At 39.1% G+C, this 27,824-nt stretch overlaps 1 protein-coding gene across 3 annotated transcripts in view; it reads left to right on the top strand.

The window, feature by feature from the left end:
• Positions 1–26,787, top strand: part of phkb (phosphorylase kinase, beta) — a 108,754-nt gene extending 81,967 nt beyond the window's left edge. For 2 of the 3 annotated variants that reach the window (XM_085414248.1, XM_085414423.1), the window contains 17 exons: positions 1,768–1,823; positions 4,526–4,619; positions 11,233–11,316; positions 12,150–12,254; positions 13,159–13,241; positions 13,916–14,006; positions 16,879–16,937; positions 17,128–17,290; positions 17,673–17,754; positions 17,987–18,044; positions 20,547–20,637; positions 21,816–22,021; positions 22,699–22,833; positions 23,223–23,352; positions 24,418–24,525; positions 24,697–24,837; positions 25,197–26,787. In XM_085414248.1, coding sequence (XP_085270374.1) covers positions 1,768–1,823; positions 4,526–4,619; positions 11,233–11,316; positions 12,150–12,254; positions 13,159–13,241; positions 13,916–14,006; positions 16,879–16,937; positions 17,128–17,290; positions 17,673–17,754; positions 17,987–18,044; positions 20,547–20,637; positions 21,816–22,021; positions 22,699–22,833; positions 23,223–23,352; positions 24,418–24,525; positions 24,697–24,837; positions 25,197–25,334 — 1,824 coding nt within the window. In that variant the 3' untranslated portion in view covers positions 25,335–26,787. Of the gene's footprint in view, positions 1–1,767; positions 1,824–4,525; positions 4,620–11,232; positions 11,317–12,149; positions 12,255–13,158; positions 13,242–13,915; positions 14,007–16,878; positions 16,938–17,127; positions 17,291–17,672; positions 17,755–17,986; positions 18,045–18,378; positions 18,470–20,546; positions 20,638–21,815; positions 22,022–22,698; positions 22,834–23,222; positions 23,353–24,417; positions 24,526–24,696; positions 24,838–25,196 lie in introns of all 3 variants that reach the window. The other variant, XM_085414334.1, reaches the window with a different exon arrangement.
• Positions 26,788–27,824: the final 1,037 nt, after the last annotated feature.

Below are 27,824 nucleotides of genomic sequence, written 5' to 3'. Positions count from 1 at the left end.
AGTATCATCACAATGAGAACGAGATGAAAGGCCGGTTCGTCTGTGAGTCACAAGATGCTGCCTGCTTCCTAAATGGCCCCGAATAGTCGATGTACAATAAAGATGATCAGCTCCACTTACAATTGGTTTGTGCACATCGAAATTACAATCGTGAAAATGAATTCTGCAAATAAAGAATGAAAAGATGAAAGACACTGAAGGATACACAGAGAGAGAAGCCTATATACAGATGAAGATGCATACAGTCAACTATTGGATAAAATAAAGCAATGGAGAAAAACTGATTTGCAAACATATGAATACATAGAAACCCGTCATGTGTTAAAGTACTGGAAAAGACATGTAAAGGTGAACTTTGATATGAAAGAATACTGTCACGAAGACCTGTAAATGCATAATAAATTTAAATAAAATTACTGGCAAATGCAAAGCAAAGTTACAAAAGCCTTTCAAAAGTCTCTTCTTGTGCTGTGGAAGATAATGAGTGCAGATTTAAACTGTCAACATTTTTTGTGCCTTTATGCCTTTTTTGTAGTATATAAGTTCTCCACAAAAGACAATTTGTACGTCTCTTCAGTCACTTTTTTTCTTTTATTATTGTTGTTGATGTCAACATGACTGACACGTTTCTGTGTTCTGGTCAGGTTGGCAGTGTGTATCTTCATGCTGTCTATGAAAAGGATTAATATAATGGAGATGAAGAATACTACGATGCTGTTAACTTTGCTGATGAACTGATTTGTATTAGTGGTTTAGGATATGTTTTGTTTTTCTTTTATGTATATTCCCCCAAAACTCTCAGTTTGATATTTAACATAAAAATGTTTCCTAAAACAAACTTTGGATTATAGTTTTTGACAGATGTTAGTATGTATGATTCTGGTGCTGTGGATTCAGCTGTGGATTAATTCACATCTGCGTACATTAGTGAGTCTTACAGCAGGCAGTGGCACGTGGGATGGGACAAAACTTGATGGTGTTTGTGCAGTGAGAAAATCGAATGCCTCTGTTCCACTACTGTGTCCATTTAATGTAATTTCATTTCACCATATGGGTACTTAAGCAGAGAAAACATTAGTGTAATAACATTACATTTCTCTAATCTTTACTCCCTTTTCCCCCCCATCTATGTCGCTCTCAACCTTCCTAATTACATTGCACTTTCCTCTCAGACAGGTACCCCTGTATCAGTTGTTTTCTTTTTCAGTTGAATTGTTTGAGATTAGAAGTAGCAATAACACAGGTTATTGTTTTTCTTCTATGCAACTGAGGTAAATTTCGATTATAGCCACTTTCCACTCAGTTTTCCAGTTTTCTTCTTTGTTGATTGATGTTAAATTGCAAGGCTCACCAATGCCAGAAAGTAAATTTTAAAAAATATCTTAAACAGTAAAGAACAAATTTCTACTATATCATGGAAAAAAAACACAATAAAGTCCATGTTAACAGTGATTCTAAAACGTGATAAGAATCTTGATCCAGTTATTTACTGTCTGTGTAAATATTTGCCGACAATTTCCATTGTGTCACGACAGTCTTTAGTCAATTCTGAAGACCAGTTGTTGTAGTTCTAAAAGCTAAATACATATATATCTTTAAAAAAATGTGAGCGACAAACTGGATGGTCCCTGTTCTCCCTGAATTCGTATTTCATAGTTGGATTTGTCAGACAGGACATTTTTTTTCACGTTTGTGTCTGGTTATTCATTAGCAACCTGTAGGCAAAAGTAGTCTTCACGTAAATCTCTCTGTTTTTCTCTTTCACAGGGCCCCATAGAGAATGACATTGTGATTCACGTGGCCCTGATAGCTGAGAGCCAGAGGTAATTTTTGTGTGTGAGTGTGTCTGTGTGTGTATATATATGTGTGTGTGTGTGTCTCTCTCTTAATGTGTTGCAGACCATAAAGGGAGGTTATTTTCCGCTGCTCACTCCTAGTCAACTCTGTCAGTGCCGTAATTGTGGTGAGCTCATAAAGCTGGAGCTCAGGCTGACCTTTGCCTCATCTGTCATTCTTCTCATTGTGTGTGTGTGTGTGTGTGTGTGTGTGTGTGTGTGTGTGTGTGTGTGTGTGTGTGTGTGTGAGAGTAAGTACACATGTGCCTGTGTAAGCACACTTAAATACATGTGTGGCATGTGGGTATGTGTGTTAAACAGGGTCAAGTGACTCTGTGAAGCTTGTTAACCTGTAGCTCCAATTACTGCTGCTTGCAAGTCCCCATCAGGTCTCCTGCATCATCTTCAACATGTCTCCTGTATATACTGTGTCTCAGTAAAGCTCATTAGTAACATTTCGATACATGAATAATTTGCGTCTAGTTTTATATTTACAACAGTCATTCTACATTTGTTCTAATTTAAAGAGAATGAATCTAGAGACATAATATTTATTACCATTCATTAGATTTCACTTGACTCAGCCACAGCTTTAACACCTATAAATTCACAAGGCTGTAGATTTTAAAACATCAATCTGTTGGGAAAGTTTTGCAGGTCAACAGATTTTCAACATGATTTTATAGCTGCAGAGCCGTAAAACATATTCAGCTTTTAAATAGTGTGTGTGTGTGTGTGTGTGTGTGTGTGTGTGTGTGTGTGTGTGTGTGTGTGTGTGTGTGTGTGTAAGATGCGCTTGGAGTCTGGCAACAGATTTCAATTCAATTCAATTTTATCTATATAGCGCCAAATCACAACAGCAGTCGCCTCAAGGCGCTTAATATTGTACAGTAGATTGTACAATAATAGATACAGAGAAAAACCCAACAATCAAATGACCCCCTATGAGCAAACACTTTGGCGACAGTGGGAAGGAAAAACTCCCTTTTAAAAGGAAGAAACCTCCGGCAGAACCAGGCTCAGGGAGGGGCGGGGCCATCTGCTGCGAGTGGTTGGGGTGAGAAGGAAGACAGGATAAAAGACATGCTGTGGAAGAGAGACAGAGATTAATAAAAGATATGATTCAATGCAGAGAGGTCTGTTAATACATAGTGAGTGAGAAAGGTGACTGGCAAGGAAAAACTCAATGCATCATGGGAATCCCCACAGAAGAGGGGCCTGAAAACTGAAGGCTCTGCCTCCTATTCTACTTTTAAATACTCTAGGAACAAGTGTTCTAATAGGGTGATATGGTACTACAAGGTCATTAAGATAAGATGGGGCCTGATTATTTAGGACCTTGTATGTGAGGAGCAGGATTTTGAATTCAATTCTGGATTTAACAGGAAGCCAATGAAGAGAAGCCAAAACAGGAGAAATCTGCTCTCTCTTTCTAGTCCCTGTCAGGACTCTTGCTGCAGCATTTTGGATTTAAGGAAGGTTTTTTTTTTTTTTTTTTAAATGAATAATTTTACTGTCAACAAAATCATTTGTAAGCGGAATTGATTTGAAAAAGCAGCCATTTACTTGGCCAGAATTTGCTAGCCGGTATCAGACAGACCGATGCTAAAAGAAGTCTCTAAGAACCTCAAATTGGAATTGGAAATGGAATATGCAGGCTACTCTTGCAGCTGTTGGAAGTACACGTGTCAACAATCAGAAGAGAGATTGCATAAATTTGACCTGCATGTGGGTGTGCCAGGAAAAAGGGCTTCACAGTCCAAAAAAGAAAATTAGAGCAAAACAGCAGTTTTGCTGTAGACCAGACCTTTTAGAATAATTTACTTTGGCCTGAATGAAGCATAGTGAACAGTAGACACATTTGGCAGCGATTAAACACAGCTTTCTGGAGAAAACCATCATACCAGCTGTGAAGGATGGCGATGGAAATTTTTTGGTTTGAAGGAGGCAGTATATCCATGAAAAACCCCGAACCCTATGTAACAAAACCTTTGCTTGAAAAAGTGGTCAGCAATGCCAACAAGCTTGTGTCGGAGGCTGGTGGACAAACGCTTATGTAGAACAAGTCACCAAGTTACTTCTGCTAAAGGAGGTAATGCAGGCTTCTGAGACCAAGGATGTAGTTACTTGTTACTCATTTTGAGAACAAAAGACATGCAGACACGATCCCATTAATGATTAATAAATCATTCAACAGTTACCCATGACCACACAAATTGAAGCAGGCCCATTATAGTCAGCATATCTCAGCAGCTTAGAGAGCAAGGAATATAAATGACGATGCTAGTTATGACCGTCCAACCGTTTTTTAAAAAAACTTACAGTGGTGAATTTCAGTTGAATGGCACTGTGCTAGATGGCCTCCAACAGTTTAAGTGAAGTGAGGACAGGATTAGATTACAGCATCTCTCCATCTATTCTTAAAATAAGAAAAATGATAATAATAAGGTGAATCATGGGTATAGTTTTTTTCTTCTTTTGAAGGAGAAACGAGTTCCATTTTTTTGTTTAGTCATAGTCTTTTAACCATATATTTGAATAGATATCCTGCTGTCCAGTTAGATTTCCAGCTTTTTGTGTCTCTCAGCATATCAGGGTTTTTCATATGTATTTTTCAACAAAAGGTCTGTGGGAGCTGATGGAGATGGCATGAAAATAATATTGTATGTTTTTTCTCTATGTGGTTGTAGACTGCAAGTGTTTTTGAATACCTATGGTATTCAGACCCAGACACCCCAGCAAGTGGAGCCCATCCAGATCTGGCCCCAAAAGGAACTGGTCAAGGTAAAGCTTGTTGGTCACATGTTGGTTAGAAGCGTTTTAAAATCATACACCTCTTTGACCTGTGTTTATGTTCTCCTCTTGTGTAGTTCAGAATGTTTGAGGTGTTCTCATTCCTATTAGATGTCCACTGGAAAAATGACAACAGTCAGAAAAGAGGTTTTAACAACTAATCAAGTAACAAACTGAAAACAACATACCGGTACTTGAAAATACACTTTTTCAGTGAGGCTTCCTGTTGGTTTTTTGTCTAGTTGTGTAGTGATGATGTCAGGGAAACTATTACAACTAAACTATTAGAAACCAAAAAAAGGTTCCTTAACACAAACTTGGATGTGGTATTTAATATCATGTGGTATTAGTGGTAATTCAGCACTCACATGGGGCATATGTCAGTCCAGAAGTGGGCTCTTCATAACGTGATTTGTTTTTCCCTCCTTCATTATGAGGCAGTTGGTTGAAGACAAACTAACTACTGCCCACAGAAGTAACTAATTAACTATAATCCACAATGAGTCTAAAATTCTACAGTCTAGCCATGTACATTTGCAATTCTTTATGATTAGACAGTTGCTGTTTGAGTGATGGATTTTACCAACGTTAAACTTGAAATGTAACTGATTGCAGATCCTTTGGAGGTTAGCGGTTAGCACAGTTAGCGCCAGTGACTTGTCCTTGAGTTACGGGCTTTTCCTTATCTTCAAATAAGAAAGCCCAGCCCTGTTTGCTTTGAATGATTGGAAGAAAATGTGAGGGAGGAAAACTGTGATAGACTATTGAAGCCACCCCACCACCAACACAACTACACAGATCAATCTTGCAGTGAGCCAGATTACATTTCAGCAGTCATCTATCAATACCCCAATACGTCTTGGCTCAGTCAGTCCATCTGCTTGTCAGTCCAGGATTTCCTGCTCTTAAGATTTTCCTCTCGATTGTCCCATCAGTCACAGCGGGGCTGCAGAGTAGTTGAAGTGACTTATTAGTTGAGCAGTCATTGTTCACATTGATTGATCAGCATAATGGTGTAGCTTTCACTGTGGCAAACTAGAGATGCATTGAGCAGAGCTGTCTCCAAATTTGGTTTCAGAACAGTATGTTAGATGGGTCAAAAATTTTGAATTGGTTTCACTATAAGCTGTTTCAATCTCGCATTTAAATATTTAAAGATAAACACAACCCTTAAAAAGCCTTTTCATCAGCATTATGAGACTAGGTCGAGTGATGAACGATAAAACCTCCAATAATAATAGGTCAGTTAGTGGTTCAGCTACATTTTTTTAATTATAAGCCACTAGAACTATTCCTTTCTTCGGTTTACCTCAGTGTAATTCTTATCTGATCTAAGGTACATTCTCAATGCAAAGTGATATTTTATAGAATAAAATGATAATGAATCTTTCTGTGTAAAAGGATTGTTTAAAAAAAAAAGAAGGTAACTTTGATTTCAGCAGTAATCCTGCTCTTATGAATCAAACAAGCATGTTGTGAAAATGAAAGTCCAAATCCTGTGTGATGTAAAAACTCCCTGATGTCATCTTCAGTATAAATCAGCTTTTACTACAAAAGGGGTTGAGGTTCAATGGCTTTTAATTAAATCTGAATTCACCAGTGAATCTGCTCAGCAAATCTAAATCCCTTCAAACCTTAACTTTCATAACTTTAAGCAACAAAAGTCATAAAACTCTTGCTATTTAAAGAGCAAAATTAATATACTGATTGTGAGATGGTCTAGCTTATGCTCAGTGTCTAGATTTTTTATTTATTTATATATTTTTAAACACAGAAGAAAAGCAAGTAGCAGATTGTTATTCAGAACAAGGAACTGAGCCCTTTACATGGAAATATTCCTGTAAGATAAAGATGAGATGGAAGGAAAGTGAAGCCGTTGTCACTTGCTTGAGTAGCAAGTTTAGCACAAGCTGCTATTTTCATTCCGTCCACTCTGCTCCTTTCATCTTTTGCAGATTACACTATTTGTACTGTCATATTTATGACACCAAGCACTACCTCCCTAGCAACTTGTGCTTCAGTCCCATAATATCCATCACTCAAATCCTTGTCTCTCCACTGGATACTGTTCCTCATCTGCATGTCTGTTGTTTGAAGTCTACCAACTCTGTGTTGTCTGTCTTTCCTCTGTCATATCCATCACTCAGTCACTCCCTAGTTGCTGGTGCTCATCTGTCATGTCGGTTACTTGGCGTTTATCCTCCACGCCACATTCTGTAAACAGCCATTTTCTCCTATCATGTCATCTCTTTGAGCTCTGTAGTCATGGGCCTTTTTGCTTTCTGTCCCTCCATCACAATATTCGTCACATTTGAATCCGTAACCCGAGTCTCCACCCTAGGCCCATATCCTGCCCCGCCCCCCATTATGTCCGTTACACCAAACAACTCTCCCCTCCAGGTCTATCATCTGCCTTTGAACTGTCATACCTGTTACTTTTTCCTTCTCTCCCTTCTGCCTCATTCTGCTGCACCGCTCAGCCTCTCAGATGGATATGCAATTGTGAGTCAGAGCGGGCACTGTGCTGAATATTAAATCTGAAGCCCAGACAGACATTTCTTCCTCGACAGAATCTGTTTATCTCCGAGTCATCACCATCTCTGGTGCTGCGGGCTGCATTTGCTCACCTCACCTCGTTTCTTGCAGCCATTTGATTGTGTTGACAACAGCTGCCTGTCGATGGGAGAGTGGCAATTACATTTGAAATGTGTTATTCCCACCCATGCACCCTTAAGCTGATCCTCTTTCATGTCACTGCTTTCTCCAAAAATAGCCTTCCTTTTAGCCGTTTCATATCTGATTGTCATCGCCGATTTCACTAAGGATGGCAATTTGTTTGATGAGACTACTCTTGAATTTTTTCCAGCTTGTGAAGCCTTCCAAATAAGATCCCAATGAGGCTCTTAAAGGTCATTAAAAATACATTTTGTTGTTTTGGGGGTGGGGATGACACTTTGCGTCAAACACATGTCTCGATAGAGACCTAAAAACTAAACTGCAGTGTGCTCATGCTTGTTCAGTTTTAAAGCCTATAGAAAGCAACCTTCTTCCCACAGTTACTCCTCCTTTTACAGCATGTACGGAAATGCAGTGGAGGAAAAAAAGGCATTGAATCATAAGCTGCTGTATGCATTCCCCAGTAGCTTTGACCTGTTGTCTTTATGAAGGCTCTGTAATCTATGATCTAGAAGACCAAAACTCTCCGGCGAGTGAGTAAAATACTATTAAACAGTCATAATGGACAAAAATATAAAATCGAGAATCAGCTTGTGATAGCTTATCCATTTCTCTTTGTAAATCTACACTGAAAAAGTGTTGGTCAATGTAAAGAGGGTTTTTTTGTTTTCTTTATTGTAATTGTAATCAATTTTGTGTCATTACTTCGACCATAACTCAGTGAAAAATAATATTTCCAAGGGACTTTTGGGCAAGATGTGGAAACTACCCATGTCATCGCGGACATTATTTCGAGCTGTTCTGCAACCTGTAAGCTTAATTTAAGTCTCTCTGGTTGTCAGCAACTACAGCAAAACTAAATCTTTTGTGAGCATTGACTTCAGCAATTAAATGTACACTGTGCAGGGCACCAAACCAGCAATAGTAAAATATGCAGAAAAACTCCTGTCTGAGCACCTGTCGAAATGAGGAGTATATCTATGCCGAAGAAAAAGTTTTGTAAGCAAATAATTGCTCATCCTCACACTTACCCACAGAAGAAATGCGAAATACAGCTTTTTGTTACATTTTCCACATGTCAGTCTTGCTGTTTGCGCTTCGGTCAGTGGAAATGCGAGAGAATGAAAGGATGCTTTGATAGGCTGCCTGCGTGTTGTTGTTCGTCATTGGTATTCTGCACACAGGAAGAACTGGGTGCAGAGGTTCCTCCACCCTCCTTTGGGTTTTCTCCTCCAGGTCTTATCTTTGCCTGTTATGGCAATAGTTTGCAAAGTCAGTCAATCTTTAATTAACATTTTTCTACTTTATAAATAAGCATATATGTATGAAACTTTACTTTTTCCCTCTTTTTAACATAATGTTGTATCATTTAGTATTAAATGCCAGCGTTTCAGAGCAGTGAGGAACCACATAGGAGTGGCAGAGCACCACCTTTTGGAGGATGTTGTGTATTGCAATTAGGATGTGTTGTAATGCGGCAGGGAAAGCTTGATAGGCAGATTTCCTGCTCTGATATTTGAGTCTTTGTGTACTGATGCTGCATGATGATAGAACTCAGAACGTGTTTAAATTTCACGCTCATATGTTGTTCATACTGGTTTCATACTGAGCCACGTACAAAAGAGAAATGTAATACTGCAAACACAGATTTCTCTCTCTCCCTCACACATAAATGATAAGTTGTGGTGACTGTGTCACACCACTGGGCTTCGATCCAGCAGCGGCAAGAAATCAATGTCCACCTTCTTTTTCTTTGCATCTTTGCATCAGTGGATTTTGTCAGCAGGCAACTCAGTGGTAAGAAGCTTTTATCTAAAACACCAAAGAAATGCTTGGGAAGCTGAAAGGCTGGGGCTCCTGTATTCTCTCTCCTGTCGTGTGTAAATGCATTTCAGAGATGGCTGAGGGGGAGGCCGTGACCTTTTTCCTCAGTTCTGTTTTGACAAACTGTAGAGCCTTTTGGATATAATAATAAGTTATTACCTGCAAACTTCAGAATCAGAATCAGAATCAACCCTAACTTACTCATCCATCTTGGTTTGCTAGTTGTTTATAGATCTGGGTTTTCCAGTTCCATAATTAGTGCAAAATGCGTAATAATGCCTATGTGTATATTATATCTTCAGACTTGACTTACAAGTCTTAATCAGTTCACCAATTAAATGTGATATTTGACCTCTGCCTGTCTTCATCAGCCAAACCATGTTGGAATTGAGAATTAATATCAAGCTCTCTTCCGGCCTCTGTGCACCAGACATACTCACACTGCTGATGTTAACATTTTTCATCTCATAAATTTGTTCTGTACTAAAGAACTGACTCAGGATTTTCACCTTGCGACTGAAGGACCAGACTGAGGCTTGAAACTTGACTTGTGACTTGATTAAAGTCAGCACAGTACTTCTTCTGTAGAGCTGGAAGAGATGGAATTACAGTGTGAAGAGATTACACATTGACCAGACAGAAAACACCTACTCTCAAAAAAAAGGACCCCTTTCATTCTCCAATCTATATCAATCTTGGATGTGAACATAGAACTGGATCATTTTATTGAGTGGAGCTGTGATGATTTACCCAAAGGGGGAAAAACATCTATCCAAGAAGAAGTTTTGAATGTCTTTTAAAAGAATAATTTTAAATATTTTCACTTTAGTTTAATTTGTAAAGAAACAAGGTCATATTTTGTAGTTCAGTGCAAAGAAAAAAAGCTGATAGATGTTTCAATTCAATCAGTGATATGTTATGGTATTTCATGAGATGGAGAATGGTCAAAATCTAAGCAGTGAAGATTCTAATTTTTCCTGTTTTATGTGTTAGTCTTCAATAATGCTTAATCCTACATATCCCATAGCATAAACAAAGTGTCCATCCCATTCAAGTTTTCGCCTGGTTTGTAACACAATCTTCATTCTAAGAAGTTACTGTTTTCATGGGCTAAATACAACTCTTCAAAAAGGCCTTTGTAACATTGAGCCACAACATTAAAACTAGTGATGGGTAAAATAAATAAATTATATACCCACCAACAGCACAATTCTCCTATGGCAGTGGCACTGAACTTTCTCGCAACTTCAAGAACCAAACTGCTCCCAGCAACAGGCAATATTTCCAAAGCCACATCACTCGCTAACTTAATTATTTTTTAGAAAGGCAGATTATGGCAGAGGAATCCTTCAACCAGTCGAGAGCCAGTGCTAATTAGCTAGCTATCTACAACTGATAAAATCTTTTGGTTGCTGTCATGTCAGCCAACAAATCCCAACAGTGTGAAATTGAAGACCAACTGTTATAAAAATTAATCAAAGCTTTGGATAGATCTGCCGCTGTTAACATCATAACTTGTATATGTGTCACGTAACAACAGAGCGATTGACAGGCTTTGCAACTCAGATCACCAAATACGAGAATAAATCATTTTTGGGAATTATCACACCAAAAGATGTTGTTGAGAACTCAGCGTGATGTCAGTGTCTCTTCTCGTGGGCCCCTGCACTGCATTACAACGGTGTTATCAGCTCTCGCTCCCATGGGTATACTTGGGTCCGCTAAGCATGCTGCTGATGGTGGCACGGGGACCTTTCATTATCGCCACGTCTCATAGCTTTACACAGAGCTACTATCAGTAGGTGGTTCTGCCATATGGAGGTAATTTCAGCTTATGAGTTGCAACAACAAAAAATGTCCCAGTGGGACAGACAGATATTGGACCCACGCTTTCATTTAAATGGTGAATAGAACTGTGCTGCATGACATTTTAAATCAAATGTGGTATTTTCAGTCACCAATTTGATCGCAGGGACTGCAGATAAAGATGTAGGTTGTAGCTTATGTGAAATCAGAGAGCAGGAAGATTTTTCCAGAGTTTAGTTTACTGATAAGGTGTTAGTTTATGTCTCTGTATAATGTGTGTGTGTTTGTCTTTCTGCAGGCATACCGTTTCCTTGCCTTCAATAAAAAGCTGGGGTTGAGTGGACGCCCAGAGAGGCCAGTGGGCTGCATTGGGACCTGTAAGGTATTTGAATATGCACACACGTACCCACAGTCATGTAAGTACATCTCAATACATGTGCTTACTGTACATATGTGCTCCATGAGACTTTGCACAGGTCATGGGTGACCACTAACCTAACAAACCTCCCACATATTGATCCACATAAATATTCCAGAGCTTCGCAATATGGCAAAAATTATTCAGCTCCACGAGTGCTTTCCTTCTTTATTCATACACTATGCATCAGTGAACGCTGAGGTTTTGCGTAGTCTCAGGCGTTATTGCATTTTAATGTGCTAAGTTGCTGTCCAGCAGCCTGTGTGCTTTGTCCGGGTATGTGCATGTTGTGTAGCTGTTACATATTAGCATTTCTAATGTCCCTGTTTGCGTGGCGTTAATGTTTCTTGCTGGTGTTGTTTGCGGTTTCTTGCAAATGAAGAACATAGTACAACTAAATAAGTTGAGCTATAACAGCCTCCTCAAACAAAAGCATTGCCAAACAAATGAATCATGTCTCCCAACGCATTGCTAAGACAATATAATAATGGAACATTTATGGGGAAGATGGCTGACTGCCAGAGGACATTATCATTATCAGTGTGTGTGCCCCTGTGAAAATCTGTATGTGTGAAAAGGAGCTTTCTACCAGTTGTGTGAATGTGCTGCATCAGTGTGTGTTATCAAGAGTGATTGTGTAACTCCTGTGTGCCCCCTCTGTCTTAGGATTGATGGCATGTTTTATACGCTATCCAGAATAATGTATATGTGGCTTCTTGTGAGCTATCCGTCTTCTAATGCAGCTGTTTGTTTGCGTGTGTGCGCGTGTGTGTGCGCGCGTGCTCGTTTCCCTCTAGATTTATCGTATCCTGGGCAAGACGGTGGTGTGTTACCCAATAGTGTTTGATCTAAGTGACTTCTACTTGTCCCAAGATGTTATGCTGCTGATTGATGACATTAAGGTAAGTCAGAGTCACATTATGGAGCTTACCAATGTCACGAGTCCACAACTTACAAGATTTTATGTGCTTACACAACTTAAATAACTGAGATATATTCAGCTTGTCTGGTTTAAAGAGTCTGTTTTTCAAAAAAGGCAAGAAATCTGTAATTTAATGTGATTTCTTACTGCTTTCACTTGGCCCAATAGAAAAGGCACACGCTGTCATAGACTGCTTAATGCTAGGACTGATAGTGGCTACAGTTATCACTGGCTTTTCCAGTGATAACTGTTTAGGCTTGATAATAGCTAATCTTCAATAGTTGGTGCAAAGTAGCCTCTTACCACTGAACATTTTTGAATCAGGAGATGTACAAAGTGCAGGTAGCCAAAATATTTAGCACATTCAACTGTTATCATTTGTATACTCAGATCTCTCAGCCATGGTGGTAATTCATGGAAGGTTCAGAACTTGTTGTTCTTTTTTAATTACTTTAAAAATGTCAGACTTTCTGATTATTTCCATATTTCCATAAAAAGACTAATGATATTAATATGGTTGCATACTTTCAGGACTGCTCTATATATGCACTACATACATCAGTGTCTGACACTGATTGCCAGCTAAGAATGGCTTATCAGCATTAATTGGCACCTGCCACTGAAAAACGGTAGGAGCGTATGACTGCAGGAATTGGCATATACCAAGACTGAAATATTAATTAAAGGAAATTATCAGGCAGTCTATACCTAAGTTTCCTATGTGGTCATTAAGCCGCTGTTGTACTTTTTAATATGTAACAACTGTCAAAGAATTTAAACCCAGAGTGAACTTTAGAAATACCACAGATTCAAGCTGAAAGTTGAATCTTTGTACTGGAAGTATGAAATGGTGTCTGTGTGTTTGTGTGTGTCTGTGTGTCCAGAACACCCTGCAGTTCATCAAACAGTGCTGGAAGATGCCAGGGCGTCCTCTCTTCCTCGTTCTCATCCGTGAGGATAACATCAAGTAATATTTACACTCTATAATAGTCCTTTTGTCGTTTTTTTGTGGTCTTCCTGCTGTATGATCGCTTTCTCAAAGCACTCTCCCTTCTCCAATCTCGTCATACATCACTCACTATCTCATCTTCTGTCTAACATCCGACTCAAGCTTGCAACAAAATGTCTTGACAGAGAATTTATTTCGCTTTTTTCCCCCATCAATCATGTTTCTGTTTCTCCTCCTCCCCTCCATTTTTTCCCTTCAGTATGTACTATCTGTCTTTATAGCAGAAAGGTGCTACTGCACATTTGCTTGCTGATTGGGTGATAATGTTTCTCATTTGTATCACTATAACCTGGCTGGTGGGCTGATTACAGTAGTATTGACCGTTATCCAGGGAGCCATATGTTAAATGTGCTACAAACGTTTAAGCAGCCACGCTACAGCATCTGGAATGAGTCAGTGGGCTCTCATAGAAACAATTCAATAGTCTTTAGTTTGCTATTGATTGGGATTATGACCTGTCTAGGGGTCAACAACATACCAGATAAAGCACTGAGTATACTCATTTGATCTGAAGCTTCAGTTGCATACTATTAGTGTGTTTAATACAGATATTATGTCTGGAATAAAATCAGTGATACTTGTGATGAAAGGAGAGAGAGCTTATCACAATATTTTAACTTCTGTCTCATCAGAGGAAGCCGCTTTAACCCAGTCTTGGACATGCTGGCCTCATTCAAGAAGGGCAGCATCGGAGAAGTCAAAGTTCATGTTGACAGACTTCAGGTTTGTGGATCCGGTTAATTATGTTTTTGTTTGCAGTGCAAATGTCAAAGATATGCTTTAATCAACACTTAAACAATCAAACTGGTCAACTAAATGAAAAAACCCACACAAAAGTCGAACATGACCTGCAGCACCGAAGCTTTCTACAGTAGTTGGATCCAGTTAGATCAAACAGATTTAATCCTGGCAACTCTCATTGCAAAGCGAGGGCGATTTCTGTCTGTGCCCATTAGAGACTATAGCAGGTAACTGTCTGGTGAATTCACAGTGAGGCCAGTGGGTATCGTGTGTTCTGCATCCTGCACACACTAATCAGGTAGCTTGCTCACCTAAACCTAATGGAGTCTTTCCACTTGAAACCTGAAATGGACTATGTCCACTTGAGGCACTGTGAACAATGACCTGAAATGGTTTTCCAACATGGCCTGGATTTTATGTGTGAAACAGCAAAAGCAATGTGAGGCAAGTTTCTTTGACACTGAGATACTAGCTACTATCTCTCCATCCATCCATTTGCTTCCGCTTATCCTTTTCAGGGTCGCGGGGGTTGCTGGAGCTTATCCCAGCTGGCATAGGGCGAGGAGCGGGGTACACCCTGGACAGGTTGCCAGTCTGTCGTAGGGCTAACATAGCCCTACTATCTAGTTTAATGTAACTGCTTTGACTGCATTTTGTAGTTATTCAAAATAATTCTTGTCAAAATATGAAATGTAACAAAAATAGACAGATACAGCAGCACATCGTAAGCTGACATGATACTGAAACAGGATGGTAGATTTAGTGCTAGACACCAGTGAACATAAAAGGCTATTGCAGTTGATAGCTTGACTTTATTATGATTTTATTTCATAGGATTATATCTGAATACTTAAGAGAGGCCACTGGGCATGTATTTGGTTAGGTTTGGTTCTTCTTATGTGTTGAACACGTTGAATATATTTCATATCATATCATATATTTCTACAACTAGAACCTCTCTTTCTTGTGTGATCATCAGAATGGGTCAATCCTACATTTAACTGATCAATCATGCTCTTAGATTCACATATTCTTACATTTCCAAGCAAGCACAGAATCAATATCACCACTACTTTTCCTCCACTTTTGATTGTTTGCTTATTGTGGGGGCTTTTATAAAAGCAGCCGTAGAGACAGAAGTATACAGGCTGCTCCCTTCTTTTAGCTCAACAGATATTACAAATAAACTCTAAAATAAATGCACTGGTGTAATATAGCAAATGTTTTAATAATAAATAGTTGTCCAGGGCTTCCCCTCTGCCTTACAGTACAAACAAAAATTTCTCAGCCTTTAAGCTGGTGTTCCCCTTTATTTTAATAGCAGCACCAGTGTTCATCTGTGTGTGACCTTGGTCTGTGAAATTCAGTATGAAAACTATCATTGTTGGCTTGAGAAGGCTAAAGCTGCTTTGAGCTCTGAATGTTAAAAAAGGTGACTGGGACTGTGTGAGTGAAGGTTTTTTATGGCTTGAATTTGGATGACAGCATGGAATTAAATGTTATATTTATAGAAGACAAGTCTTTTCCTTCTGTGTGGGTTTTGACCTACTCAGAGGTAAATAAAATTAAGTCTAAGTGCATAAATGAATAAATAAATGTGGCTTATTGGCGTTATGAAATGGATGAAACAAGTGTTACAAATGCTATGAAATAACCTCTGCCTATATGGTTCATTAGTCAGTGTTCAGTAGATGTTGCAGTGCCTACAATCCGAAGAAGAGTCAGGACCATAAAGCATATTCAAAGTAAAATCAGATTATATTTTTTCTTATTTGCTAGATTTTGAGTACTTCTGGTAGCTCAGGAGGTAGAGCAGCTTGTCCACTAATTGGATGGTTATTGGTCCAACCCTTGGCGTCATTGGACAAGATAGTGAATGCTTAATTAGCCCTTATGCATCCGTCAAAGTGCAGATGTGTATGTGCGATTGTTATAAAGGGATAGAAAAAAGCTGCTTTATTTTGCTGGTGCCTTGTCCATATTATATCTCAATTTGGTGCATCATGGAAATCTTCGTAGGGCTATTCCCAAATTTACAGTTAACCTTAAAGCTAACCTGTAGATCATCCTCAGTTTTAACTGCATGGTTCAAATATGTCTACATTGAATGATTTTGAACACAGTATTCATGATTTCAAAAACCCAGAAAATTAGGCCAAGGTAGAACCAGGATTATTTGCACACTGGTAACTTTGCAAAGTTTATGACAGTTTTCTAACTTAAACTTCACTTCCAGTGTGTTTGTGGTGTTCAGCAGAGACTTCCTCATATGATCCTTTCTTTTTCTTTTTTTGCTTTCAAGTTTTTCCTTCCCTTTGCCTATTTGCCATTCGCAACACAGCTAACTCCTACAGCTTTGAAACATTTGCTCTTCATCATCTCATTGTTATGGGGAGCAGGATGGCTCCTCTCCTACGCCTCTTATTTTTGTTTTGGAGTTAACTTCAGTTGGAATGGCTAATATCACATTTAGACCACAGGAGAAAGGCAAACCGAACTGCACTCCTACACAGCTATGCTTTTAAAATGCTCAAACTTTTATCATCGCATTACCGTGTAAGACACTCACTTGTCACTGCAACAGTACACATTTGTAAAAATTGTAAGCGTGAACTTATTGCACACCTTACTACTCCATTTGTTATCTGGTACAAACTGCATTATTTAAACGGTTGTTTTGTAAACCGAGTAACCCGACAAACTTCCCCTCTGGGATCTACGCAGCTCCTGAGTAGGCTTTTAGAAGTACTTTGTCAGTGCAGTACTGCAGAATCTCTTGAATGCTAAATTCACCAAAAAAAAAAAAGTCACTTGACAATTTCTTTGATGTGCACTGTCCTTATCAATCATTTAGACCCTGATATCTGGGGCATTTGTGGAGCAACTGGACTTCCTGCGTATCAACGAAGCAGAGTAAGAGTCCCTCTAGTGTTTATGCTCCCTTTGACAGATGTCAGTGTTTTTGCCATAATTACTGCATAAATCAAAGTGTCTAAGTGATACCAGCTTTATTTTCATTTACTGCTTTAAATGTGAAAGCAAAGCTGCGGATAACACAAAAAATATAATTTGTCTGTATCTGTATCTGTGTGTGTGTGAACAGGATCCCAGAGTTTAAAAGCTTTGAGGAGCTGGAGCTGCCTAAGCACTCCAAGGTGAAAAGACAAACAAGCACGCCCAACGTCTCCGACCTGGAGCAGCAGCCTGAGATTAATGTGGAGGAGTGGCAGAACAAGTCCACCAATGAGATCATTCAGAAGTTCCATGTGAGTTGTTCAAAAAGTACCCATAAATAACACATTCTCTTAACTAAAGAGAACTGTGAATAAAATGGGCAGGGCATAAACTTTTCCTCACTGTTGTCGCTATAGCTGCTAATTAAATGGTAATCTTTTATCCGAACAGCATTACCAAGACTGGCAGAAGCCCCTCCAGCTCTTCCTTCTATGCCATGTCTGACTTAATCAGTGTCGTGCCTGTTGTCACTGATGCATGCTCAGCTTTGTTCCCCCCGGGGTCTTTGCCTCTGCTTTCCCAGAACAGAGCCCTACTGTCAAACAGAAATGATCTTGGCTGAAATGTTTAACTATACTGTTTTTGTATGGAAGGCTCATCATCCCTTTCATCTGAATGTGTATCATTGTAAAGGACTGTGACTGCTTGGCAAGTCAGGCTCAGCTTGCTAGCATCCTTCTGAGGAGAGAAGGATCGGACTTCCTTGCCAAAGATGGTAAGCACTCGCATTGTGAGCTAGAGAGCAACTAAAAGCTGTACTTTCACAAATTAACAGCAAATCTGTTTAAATCGAGGAATTTCCACTTCCCAGTTTTGCCTGACATCATCTAAACTGTTTTCTACCTTAAAAATTGATGCATTCATCAGTTACATCTTATTAATTTAAATACAACTCTATTTCTCTTTGAAGTTTTTTTTAACGTCTGAACGTTTTGTTGTAATTATAGAGAACATGATGGAAGAATTGGAGAGAATCTACAGAAGAGCTGGCAGCCGAAAACTTTGGTCTGATATTCTCACACACACACACACACATGCACTATTAAAATCTGTTCATAGACCTTTTTGCAGCAGTTCAGCCTTCTGTTCCTACATTTCTTTGGATTACATTATATTTGTCCTGATTTGATTTTCGGTTTTTGCCTTTGCTAACATTCTTCGTGTGTGTAATAAAAGAACTTGGAATGGAGTTTGAAAATTGAATGAGATGTGAACTATATGAGGATTTTTCTCTGTACTTTAGCGAGGGTTCTTTTAAGCAGTTGCTTGTATATAGACCTGTTGTGTAATCTTCATAAACACTTCAAAATAACTGTCATTTAATCTGGCTGAACTGTAGGCTGGCAGTGCGCCATGCTGCAGCTATTACCAAGAAGTTTGCCAGCTCTATAGCTCCTCACATCACTACAATTCTGGTGCATGGGAAACAGGTAATGTTCAGGCAGAGATGGAGTCAAGTCCGTGCATGAGTAGCACCGGTTAGTTGGCTAGCTTGCTGTCGAAAAAGCTTTCCTAGAGCTGTGTGAGGTTCAGCCCATCCACACTTTGGATTCTTCTTAGGCAGGTCATTTAGAGGTGTGAAAGAAAACATTAAACTGAATTTGGAGTTCATTCTTTTTTAAACAAGTTCAATAAATATGCATAAAACTTATACAATGCTTACAATATGTGAACATAAGCAGTGGCCACTTAATGCCCCTAGAGTTATCTAGCTATTAGAGATGTGTTTAAAAGAATAAGATTTAGCATCTTAGTGTTATTTAATTGACTAGCAGGTGTTGGAAAAACACGAATAGGCTAATATCTTAGCATATCAAGGAGATAAACGTATTCCTAGTGAAACCACTGGGGTTAGAAATATAGAACATAGCTAACTCTCACACAGTCGTCAGTTTGGATGAGGCAGCTTTGCCAAGCTAGCAGGCGCCTTGACACAGATCTGTACGGGCTTTCTCTCTCCATTAACCATCACAGTGGCTCGCCCTTCACTTCTGCTGTTTTGATATACATATATAATTTATTTTTTAGCATCACATGTTTCTCTAAGGCTGGCTGTATACTGCAAATGAAACAGAATTTGACTTGCAGCCACAGGTCCAATTTATTTGTTTGCTAGATGAAAGTGCTTCATAGCTACTGCGGGAGCTGGCAACACACATAATGTAATATTAGAACAAATGTGGTATAAAATTTGTGGAATACATAACTGAGCCAAATTGACTGCCTTTTTCTGTGTCTGTTGTTAGATCTTGCACAACAGATGCACAGAAGGCATTCAGTAATTTTTGAAATAATATACGGGTCTTCTAAGGCAATGATATGGGTAAATGAAAACATCAAATCAGGGTACAGTGTTTTATGTTGTCAAGAAATCTCTGCATTTCTCTTTTTGATCTTTGTCTATAAAACTGCCAAAATTCCTTTTTGTTTGTGGTGTACTGCTGGCCTGTCTCACAAAAAACTGACCAAATACTACAAATGGTTGTCACAACTTGTGAGCTTTTGTTCCCCTCGGTGTTTTTATTTGATTTTGTATCCAGTTGCCTGAAATGACAACTTTTATTGTATGCTGTTTTTTGTTAATTAATAGGATTTTAGCATAAAGAAATTTGATTATGCTGTCAAGTTAAAAAAAAATTGTCTGCAGGCAGGTTTTCAGCTTGCTGGCAAATGGCATCAATACTCAGTTCAATTTACTTTCTCATTTACCTAACATGGGCCAGGAAGTGAAGCTTGAAATAGGTTCCCCAACAAAGCATCGGTGGATTGACACCACATCATGCCTTCTAAACGTTAAAGCTTTGTTACCTTTTTTATTCATTGTATTCAAGATGTGCCCTTGTATTTCTGCAGGTTTAAGCACTGAATAACTCTACAGATACACACACACACACACACACACACGCTTTCACACAGAAACACACACAAAAAAGATATTCGCAGCATATAATAAGAGGAGGTTGTGTTTCAGCTGATTATATCCATGCCCCCCATTAATTAAGTATTCCATGTGTTCCCTGCTTCTGTGTTGTGGATGTGTGTCGATAGCAGGCTTGGTTGTGGGCTACCATGTGAAGATTTGTGAACAGTTTGTGTGCTGATTTTTTCCTCATAGGATTCCTGCAGGCCCGAGGAGGCAGTTTGAAGGTTGCGCTGAATCCTGAACAATGCAATCAGAAATTAGTGAACATTAAAATATTTTAGGAGATGACAAACTTTTAGATGTTATTTATAGGGACACATTTTCTAGTCATGTGTTTGACTTTTAGATTTAGATTGGTGATTTATGGTTGGTTTACACAGCTTGTGTATGTATGTGTAGCTGTATATATCTGTATATATATATGTGTGTGTGTGTGTGTGTGTGTGTGTGTGTGTGTGTGTGTGTGTGTGTGTGTGTGTGTGTGTGTGTGTGTGTGTGGGTGAATTAAATGAGGCTGCAGTCTTAGCTGTTAGTCATTATCTGTCGTGGTGTAAAGAATGTTCTTGTGTCTTTTCGCCCACTAGGTCTGTTGTCCGTCTTGCTGCCAGTCTGTTATCTAAGCTAGTGGACAGCCTTGCCCCCAGTATTACTAGTGTTTTAGTGCATGGCAAGCAGGTAAGTGGACACACAGACTGCAGGGCCTGATTAGTGACAATCCTTTCGGCAAATTATGTCTGAAAAAATGTTGGTGGCATGTTGGGATAATAATTTTAATGTTCACTGATTAGGAAAAAAATTAAAGTTGAAATATTTGGTTTAAAGCTCCTCAAGCTGTCGTCCTGTGGGAATTGCTTAGGCCAGCTGCATGCTCATATCAATCATCACAGCTCGCCTCCATTGTGTGTCCATATAAGCTGTAGTTATAGTAGCGCTGCTGGTGTGACTACCATAGAGTCCTAATCTGCACCGTGTCTAGACACACTCCATATGCCAATTGATATATTGTGACCCGTGAATTTGCCTGATGCCACTCCCTCACGCTGGATGAGTTTCGGCGCATCATTTTCTGTCAAGTGTTATTCAGAGATTAGCCTCCTCTCAAGAGTGTCAGTTATCTTGCCTCATTTTTACCCTTCTGAGCAGTTTTAGGCATTTCATTATGCTCAAGTAGCTCAAGGTGTGAATCTGCATATAGATTGCCTACCGGAGGGAATGCTCCTCTCAACATGATTGGAAAAGCTGATTTAAAATTTGAGACGCCTGTGTTCCTCTGCTTACAATAACAGCTCAGTTGGAAAAAATAAGAGGCACCACCCCATTTAAGTCAATTCTGACTTGAGTTTTGATTAAATTTCTCGTCGTTATTGAAATCCAACAAAGCATTCCCCTTGAATTTAAACTCGGCTGTACCCAAACTTTATTTCCAGCTTGTCTTCTTTTTACTCAGTTCGAATCCATTTAGATGTATAGATGAAAGATACATCTCAGTGCTAGATTTCATCAGCTGAAGACGAGAGTAAAAGCGTGTCCTCTCATCAGTTAGACTGCTGAGGTGTAATTTTCTTGAGATGGCTTCAGAAGAAACAAATACAAAAGTGGAATCTTGAGATCTGTAATTTTTCCTACTCACTTTTATGTGACTCTGAGAGAGGAGGCCAATTTTAGATTGATGGAAAAAGGATACTTGTAAGAATTACACCTTAGAGAAGTACTGCGCTCATGCTCGCCTCTGCACATACACACTTTTGCAGATTTGCCGGACTGCAAAACTTTCTAACCAACGTGATGTTTGCTGTCTGTGTGTGTCTGTGTGTACATATGTATGTGTCTGTGGTGTTTCCTGTGATTACCAGGTGACCCTTGGTCTATTTGGACACGAGGAAGAGGTGATCTCTAACCCACTGTCTCCAGGGGTGATCCAGGGCATCATCTACAGCAAATGCTCCCCTTATGGTGGGGAGCGGGAGGCTGTTCTGCAGCAAGAGATGGTCATCCACATCGGATGCATTATCTCCAACAACCCTGAGCTGTTCAGTGGCATGATCAAGATCAGAGTCGGGTAACCCAAGTGTATTTAGTGAAGCTAGATGAATTTGAGCAGGATGGGGCAGCTGTAATTCTTCCCTCCCTGCTGTTCATTCTAGTACAAACTATAGAAAGAAGCCCTCATGTTAGCTAATCAAAGCAGTAATAGCAGCACAAGGTGACACGTTTGATCAAGAAATTACTTAATATTAGTTATTTTTGGACATATCCATTCTTTCTCAGACCAAGGCTGTGACATATAAAAACTTTACAAAAACACTGGAGAGCACAAGAAGGTGGCATTGTAAATAAGTTAAGCAAGCTGTAAAAAATGGCTTCTCACAAGGGGCACAGTCAGAAATTATGCGTTGTTTTCCAGCTCATTAAAATGAAAAAGCACATGTACCTGTGGCAGATTTGACTTCATCCTTGTTTTGTTTTGTTTTTTTAAACCTTTGAATTATCTGCATCCTGTGTGTGAGCATGAATAAAACCCTGTGAAGGTGTAATCCCAGCAGACTAAAAAGGCAGTTTTTTACCTGTGCACTTGACTATTGTCTGCAGTTACACTAAACAGTGATGGATTAGAACTTATTTTATCAGTTATATACGTGTGAATCAATTTATCCCTAAGTGATCATATTGATGTGAGCTGTGCAGGGCTCAGTGCCACCATTGATAACAGCACATGTGTATTATGTGGACTTCCAGATGGATTGTCCAGGCTATGAAACATGAACTGAAGATCGTGGCAGGAGACATGCCACCCCAGGACATCTACCAGCTCTCCCCCAGCGACATCAAGCAGCTTCTGCTGGACGTGCTGCAGCCGCAGCACACTGGCAGGTATTCTCTCTCTTTCACTCACACACGAACACGCATCGTACAAACACACATTATCGCACTTTATCAAGAGCGTCATCCATGCTTTCTCCTTACATTAACTCACAGATCTGCCTTTGAAGATGCTGTGTCTTTATCTTAATGCCTCTACTTTTTGTATAATCTTTTTGACTTTAATTATTTTATCTTCTTTCTTGTCTACATTCATATCTTATTATCTGCGGCTGCCACAACCCAATTTCCCCTTGGCAATTATGAAAATCTTATCTTATCTCATCTGATCTAATACACACCAGCTCACAGACAATTTTCCTTTGGCACGAAGGCTGGCATCCTCATATTTTGCCTGTTACTAAGATGTGTTCAGCAGTTTCTTCCTCGTTTCGCCTCAGGTCTTGGCTGAACAAGCGTCAGATCGATGGCTCTCTGAACAGGACCCCTTTGGGCTTTTATGATCGTGTGTGGCAGATCCTGGAGAGGACCCCAAATGGTATTGTGGTAGCTGGGAACCACCTACCACAGGTACCCGCCTACCCCCACTTTGCTGCTAGATAATTACTCTGACCCATGCTGATTAATGATGACACTGTGTGTTGTGTGCTGTAAAAGAATCACTTTTTTTTAATCTGTGTGGAAAATTTCTGTAGGCCAGAAATTCTTTTTTGGTAAATCATTAATATGTTTGCATATGCAGGCATGACTCCCATGAAGAAATACAGAATAAGTACTTGTGCATAAGCCTTTTAATGAAACCCTTAATTGACTAAACCAACTTTAACTGTTGGTAAAGTAACTACTTTTAAAGTCTCGATAATGCTCATATGACCGCCACATGGATAGTTGCTCTGCTAAAATGTGGAAACACTGGAAATGAAGATGGCTTTCTGCACAAATGTTCTGCTTGACATGTAGTAGTAGCCTTGCCTCCTAACAGGCTTCACTGCAGGTTATAGCCCTTTGGCTCCACTGTGGCCTGAAATCTAAAGCACGTAGACACCACCACATATGGAGTTTGCTCCCCTGAGATGCATTGACAGACATTTTATGGCAGGCATTTTATTGCAGCCACCTTTAGCTGCTGCTTGTTTGGGAGTAAAGACCTGTAAAGTCTGTACACAAGCAGAATCCATGCAGTTCGCATGCATACTTTACGAAATGTGAATTAGCACTAATATCAGTAATTATGGACTAGAACCTTCATAAATATGGTGATGTCTGGACTTCTGGAGTCATTCACCGATTTTCTGTGAAGAATTATTTATAACTGCTGGTTGTTTGGTCAGTAGATTCAGTTAGTGTGACTTGATTAGCTATTTCTGCTCACAGTGTTTTAACATTATTTAAAATACAACAGGTTCATGTTATTGTGAAGTGTTTCTAGCTTAATTTGTTGAAATACATGGAAGAGTAAAGCTTTAACAAGCAACACAAACTTTTTTGATGTCTACAGTAGGTCTCATGTATACTGTAGCACTGCAGCATGACCATATTTTGCTGGTCGCAAACATGCAAAGACATGTTCCATTACATTTTTTTTCTCCCATTAATCACATTTATCTCATCTCCTATATCCTCATCTCTTTGCAGCAACCCACGTTGTCTGACATGACCATGTATGAGATGAATTTCTCCCTGCTGGTGGAGGACACGCTGAAGAACATTGTTCTGCCCGAGTACAGACAAATCATAGTGGAGGTAAACAGGCCCGTTCATCAGCACCAACAAATAGAATCAAAGTATTGAAGGATTTTACTCATCCTGGTATCGACTGTTCCTGTGGTTTACAATGATTAGATTTCAGTAATTTTGAGACTGTCTTCATTGTTATTAATATTAACGTCTTGCCCTCGCTCCGGTTGCCCATAGTTGCTGATGGTGGTGTCCATAGTTCTGGAGAGGAACCCGGAGTTGGAATTCAGTGAAAAGGTGGATCTGGACAATCTGGTGAAGGAAGCCTTCAGGGATTTCCAGAGAGATCGCAGCCGCTTTGAAGGAATGGAGAAACAGGTAATGTGTCTCAACCTTAGGGTGACCTGTAATATACTTTCTTTTTCCTCTTTAAACGTGACCTTAGTGTCTACCACAAAATTGTAACATCACCTTCTTAAATTGATCCTCTAAAATCTTTTATCTTCTGTTCCAGTTATATTAAGGTGGGTTTAATTTAATTAAATTGTTGAAGGGTTAACACTGACATTTTCCAATTCATTAGAGTCTTATTACATTTGTCAGATTTAATCCTGTTGATTTTTTTCCTCCTTTATTGCATCTAATTCATGAACAGCCTCTTCGTACTTGCAGCTCGTTGGTTTAGGTACTTTTTAAAGACATATTTTATCATCTGACCCTGACTTTACTTGTCCCAGGATGACATGGAGGAATTCTACAACACACCACCAGTGGGAAAGAGAGGCACCTCCAGCTACTTGACCAAGGCTGTTGTGATCCAGTTGCTGCAGGGGGATGTTAAGCCCTGCAAGGATGACCCATGCACTGTTAGTTAAATTATGAGCTTTTTTAGCCCAATACCAGTTGAAAACAGTGGACTGTCCCCCATTCTTGATATGCATTATAATGCATTATATGCATAACTTCAGTCTTCAGCAGTACCACTTTAGCAAGCTATTTTTTTCAGAGATTAGCATGTCTGCAGTTTGCTCAAGGAAATAAAAATAGCTATAAAAATAAAATTGTAATCATTAGGGATAATTCTAAAGTAGATCATGTGTTCACTTTGTTTTAGCGATACAAATTTGTGTGTTACTTGTCCAGAACAGAAGTGTTTATCCAGAGATTATTTATCTTATATCTTTACATTTTACTCATAACTAGCTAATGTCACCACACAACTAGCTAGCTCTTTTTCCCTGCTATCTGAATGTTTTTGATTAGCATATCTGCACTTTGTTTTGCAATTCATATACTGTACATCCAGGAGACTTAGCTTAACTCAGCATCTACATTCTGGTCTGCAAGAGAGAAATTGTTTATCACAAAGCTTGAACTGTTTGTTGAACTATTGCTTTATGATTTTTGTTGTTGGTGCTGAGAAATTGGTTTTAAATTCTCTGCATTCTAGCTGTCAGCTATGTCAGAAATTATACTTCAGTGAGCTGTGCTAAGTAACAGCTGTGCAATACATTGTAGGTCACCAGCAATAACTTGTAGATGTTACATAGAAGTTTCAAGGTCATACTATATCAGGAGAAAGGTGGTTCTTACACTGGTGAATTTGATTCCCTGGACATCATGTGACTTATCATGCAAAGCAGAGGGCAGTAACTTCTGTCTTTATTTCATATATGGTTCATCCAAAATGTAGCAGTCTCAATCAAAATGCAGCATGGCCTTGTTAACAGGCTGGCTCTGGCTCTTTGGCATTAGAAACACATTAGAAATGTGTGCACACATTCTAAAATGTCTTTCTTTTTAATTTAGTGAATTACATAAAATTTAGAAATGTAGAATTCAAAATACGAACAAAGTTAGGTGTTTGCTGTACTCTTAAAGGAACTCTGTGTCCTCTTATTTTTGTGCATGCAGAGAATACGCATGACAATAGGTACTGTTAGCATAACAATTGTGAGGGTTTCTCTCAGTATTACAGGTCACAAAACAGAGCTTTTGCGAGGCCTTTTTTCTCCACAATAGTCCTCTTTTTGACAATGAGTACTGCTCATCCAAAGTCTGGGACTGAGCCTCCCTAAGAAACTGATGTTTTGTTAAACGTGGGAAACAGAAAAGATTTCTGCCATCCTTAACTAGAAATGATAAGGCTCCCTTTGACTTATTTTAAAGCGTGCCTCTTTGAATATCATCACTGTGATGAATCTGCCCAACCTCGTCATGGTCTGTTTGAGTGTGTCGGTGTGTGTTCTTTGCCTCTGTCATTCAAAAGGAGTATTTTTAACTCCAAACTGTGGTTTGAAAGAATAAAGTTATCACAAAAACTACAAACATTTTTCTCTCTGTGACTTCCTGTTGTGAATTGTGCTTGTGAATGAGTAAAGAGGCCAAATGTCACTTCCAACCCCTTTGATTCTAAATATATAATTACTTTACATGAAGCTAAAATCTCATGTTTCTTATAAAACTGCAGCAGAAATGGAGTGTAACTGATATCCCCGAGGGGGTGTGTTTGGCATTGTGCTGCATCCTACCAGTTACACCCCCTCATGTTGACTGAACCCCTTATCAATCTGCATCTCAGCACTGAGTCTGCGTGAGCTGCTGTCTTGCAACACTGACTGACAGGCAGACAGGGTGGAAAAAGCCAGAGAAGATAAATGAGCTCTGCCTCATACTCGATATATTCAAGTCGACTCTGGTGAGAAGAGCTTTTGCCTGTCTTGTTGAATGAATGTTTTCCACATCGAGGCAAATCCAAAAGGAATCCCTAAGCATTAATTTAAACAAGTAACCTCAAGAAGGCTTTTCATTTCTTCCCAATTAGTTAAACACTTTGGGATGTATGATAAAGAGCCGTGCTTTCATTGAGAAAGGAGCTCTGCTTTCAAACACCAGGGAACGCCACTCATAAATAGATTACCATTCAGGCATTATGTCCTATTTTCTCATGGCCTGAATCATAAATAAGATGATATTGAGAAAAAAAAGACTTTCTTGTATTGAAAACTAAATCATATTAGAGAGCATTGAGATGCAGCTCAGTAATATTGTACAGATGTACCGCTGAAGTCTCAAACTGATGCACCATCGGTCCACTAGAATGCAGCAGAGTCCAAGAAATGCAATTCATATAGTTTCAGTTATATTTCAAAGGTGTAACTTTCTTACCAACTTACCAAAGTAATGTCAAAATATATTAATGATCCAAACAAGTCCATGAAGCAAGGAGCTGTTATGCAGCACTTTGTTTTACATTATATTTAATATTAATTTGTGTTTTCAAATCACATTGTGGACTCCATTAAATGTCTCCTACATAAAAACCTTTGAATCAAGGAGCTTTTGTGTTCGTTCTTTTGCTTTTG

Source organism: Rhamphochromis longiceps, linkage group LG1 (genome assembly GCF_057381845.1).
Source record: "Rhamphochromis longiceps isolate RC_006_pf linkage group LG1, R_longiceps_female_GT1.1, whole genome shotgun sequence".
Lineage (NCBI taxonomy): Eukaryota > Metazoa > Chordata > Actinopteri > Cichliformes > Cichlidae > Rhamphochromis > Rhamphochromis longiceps.
This window is presented reverse-complemented; position numbering and strand designations above follow the sequence as displayed.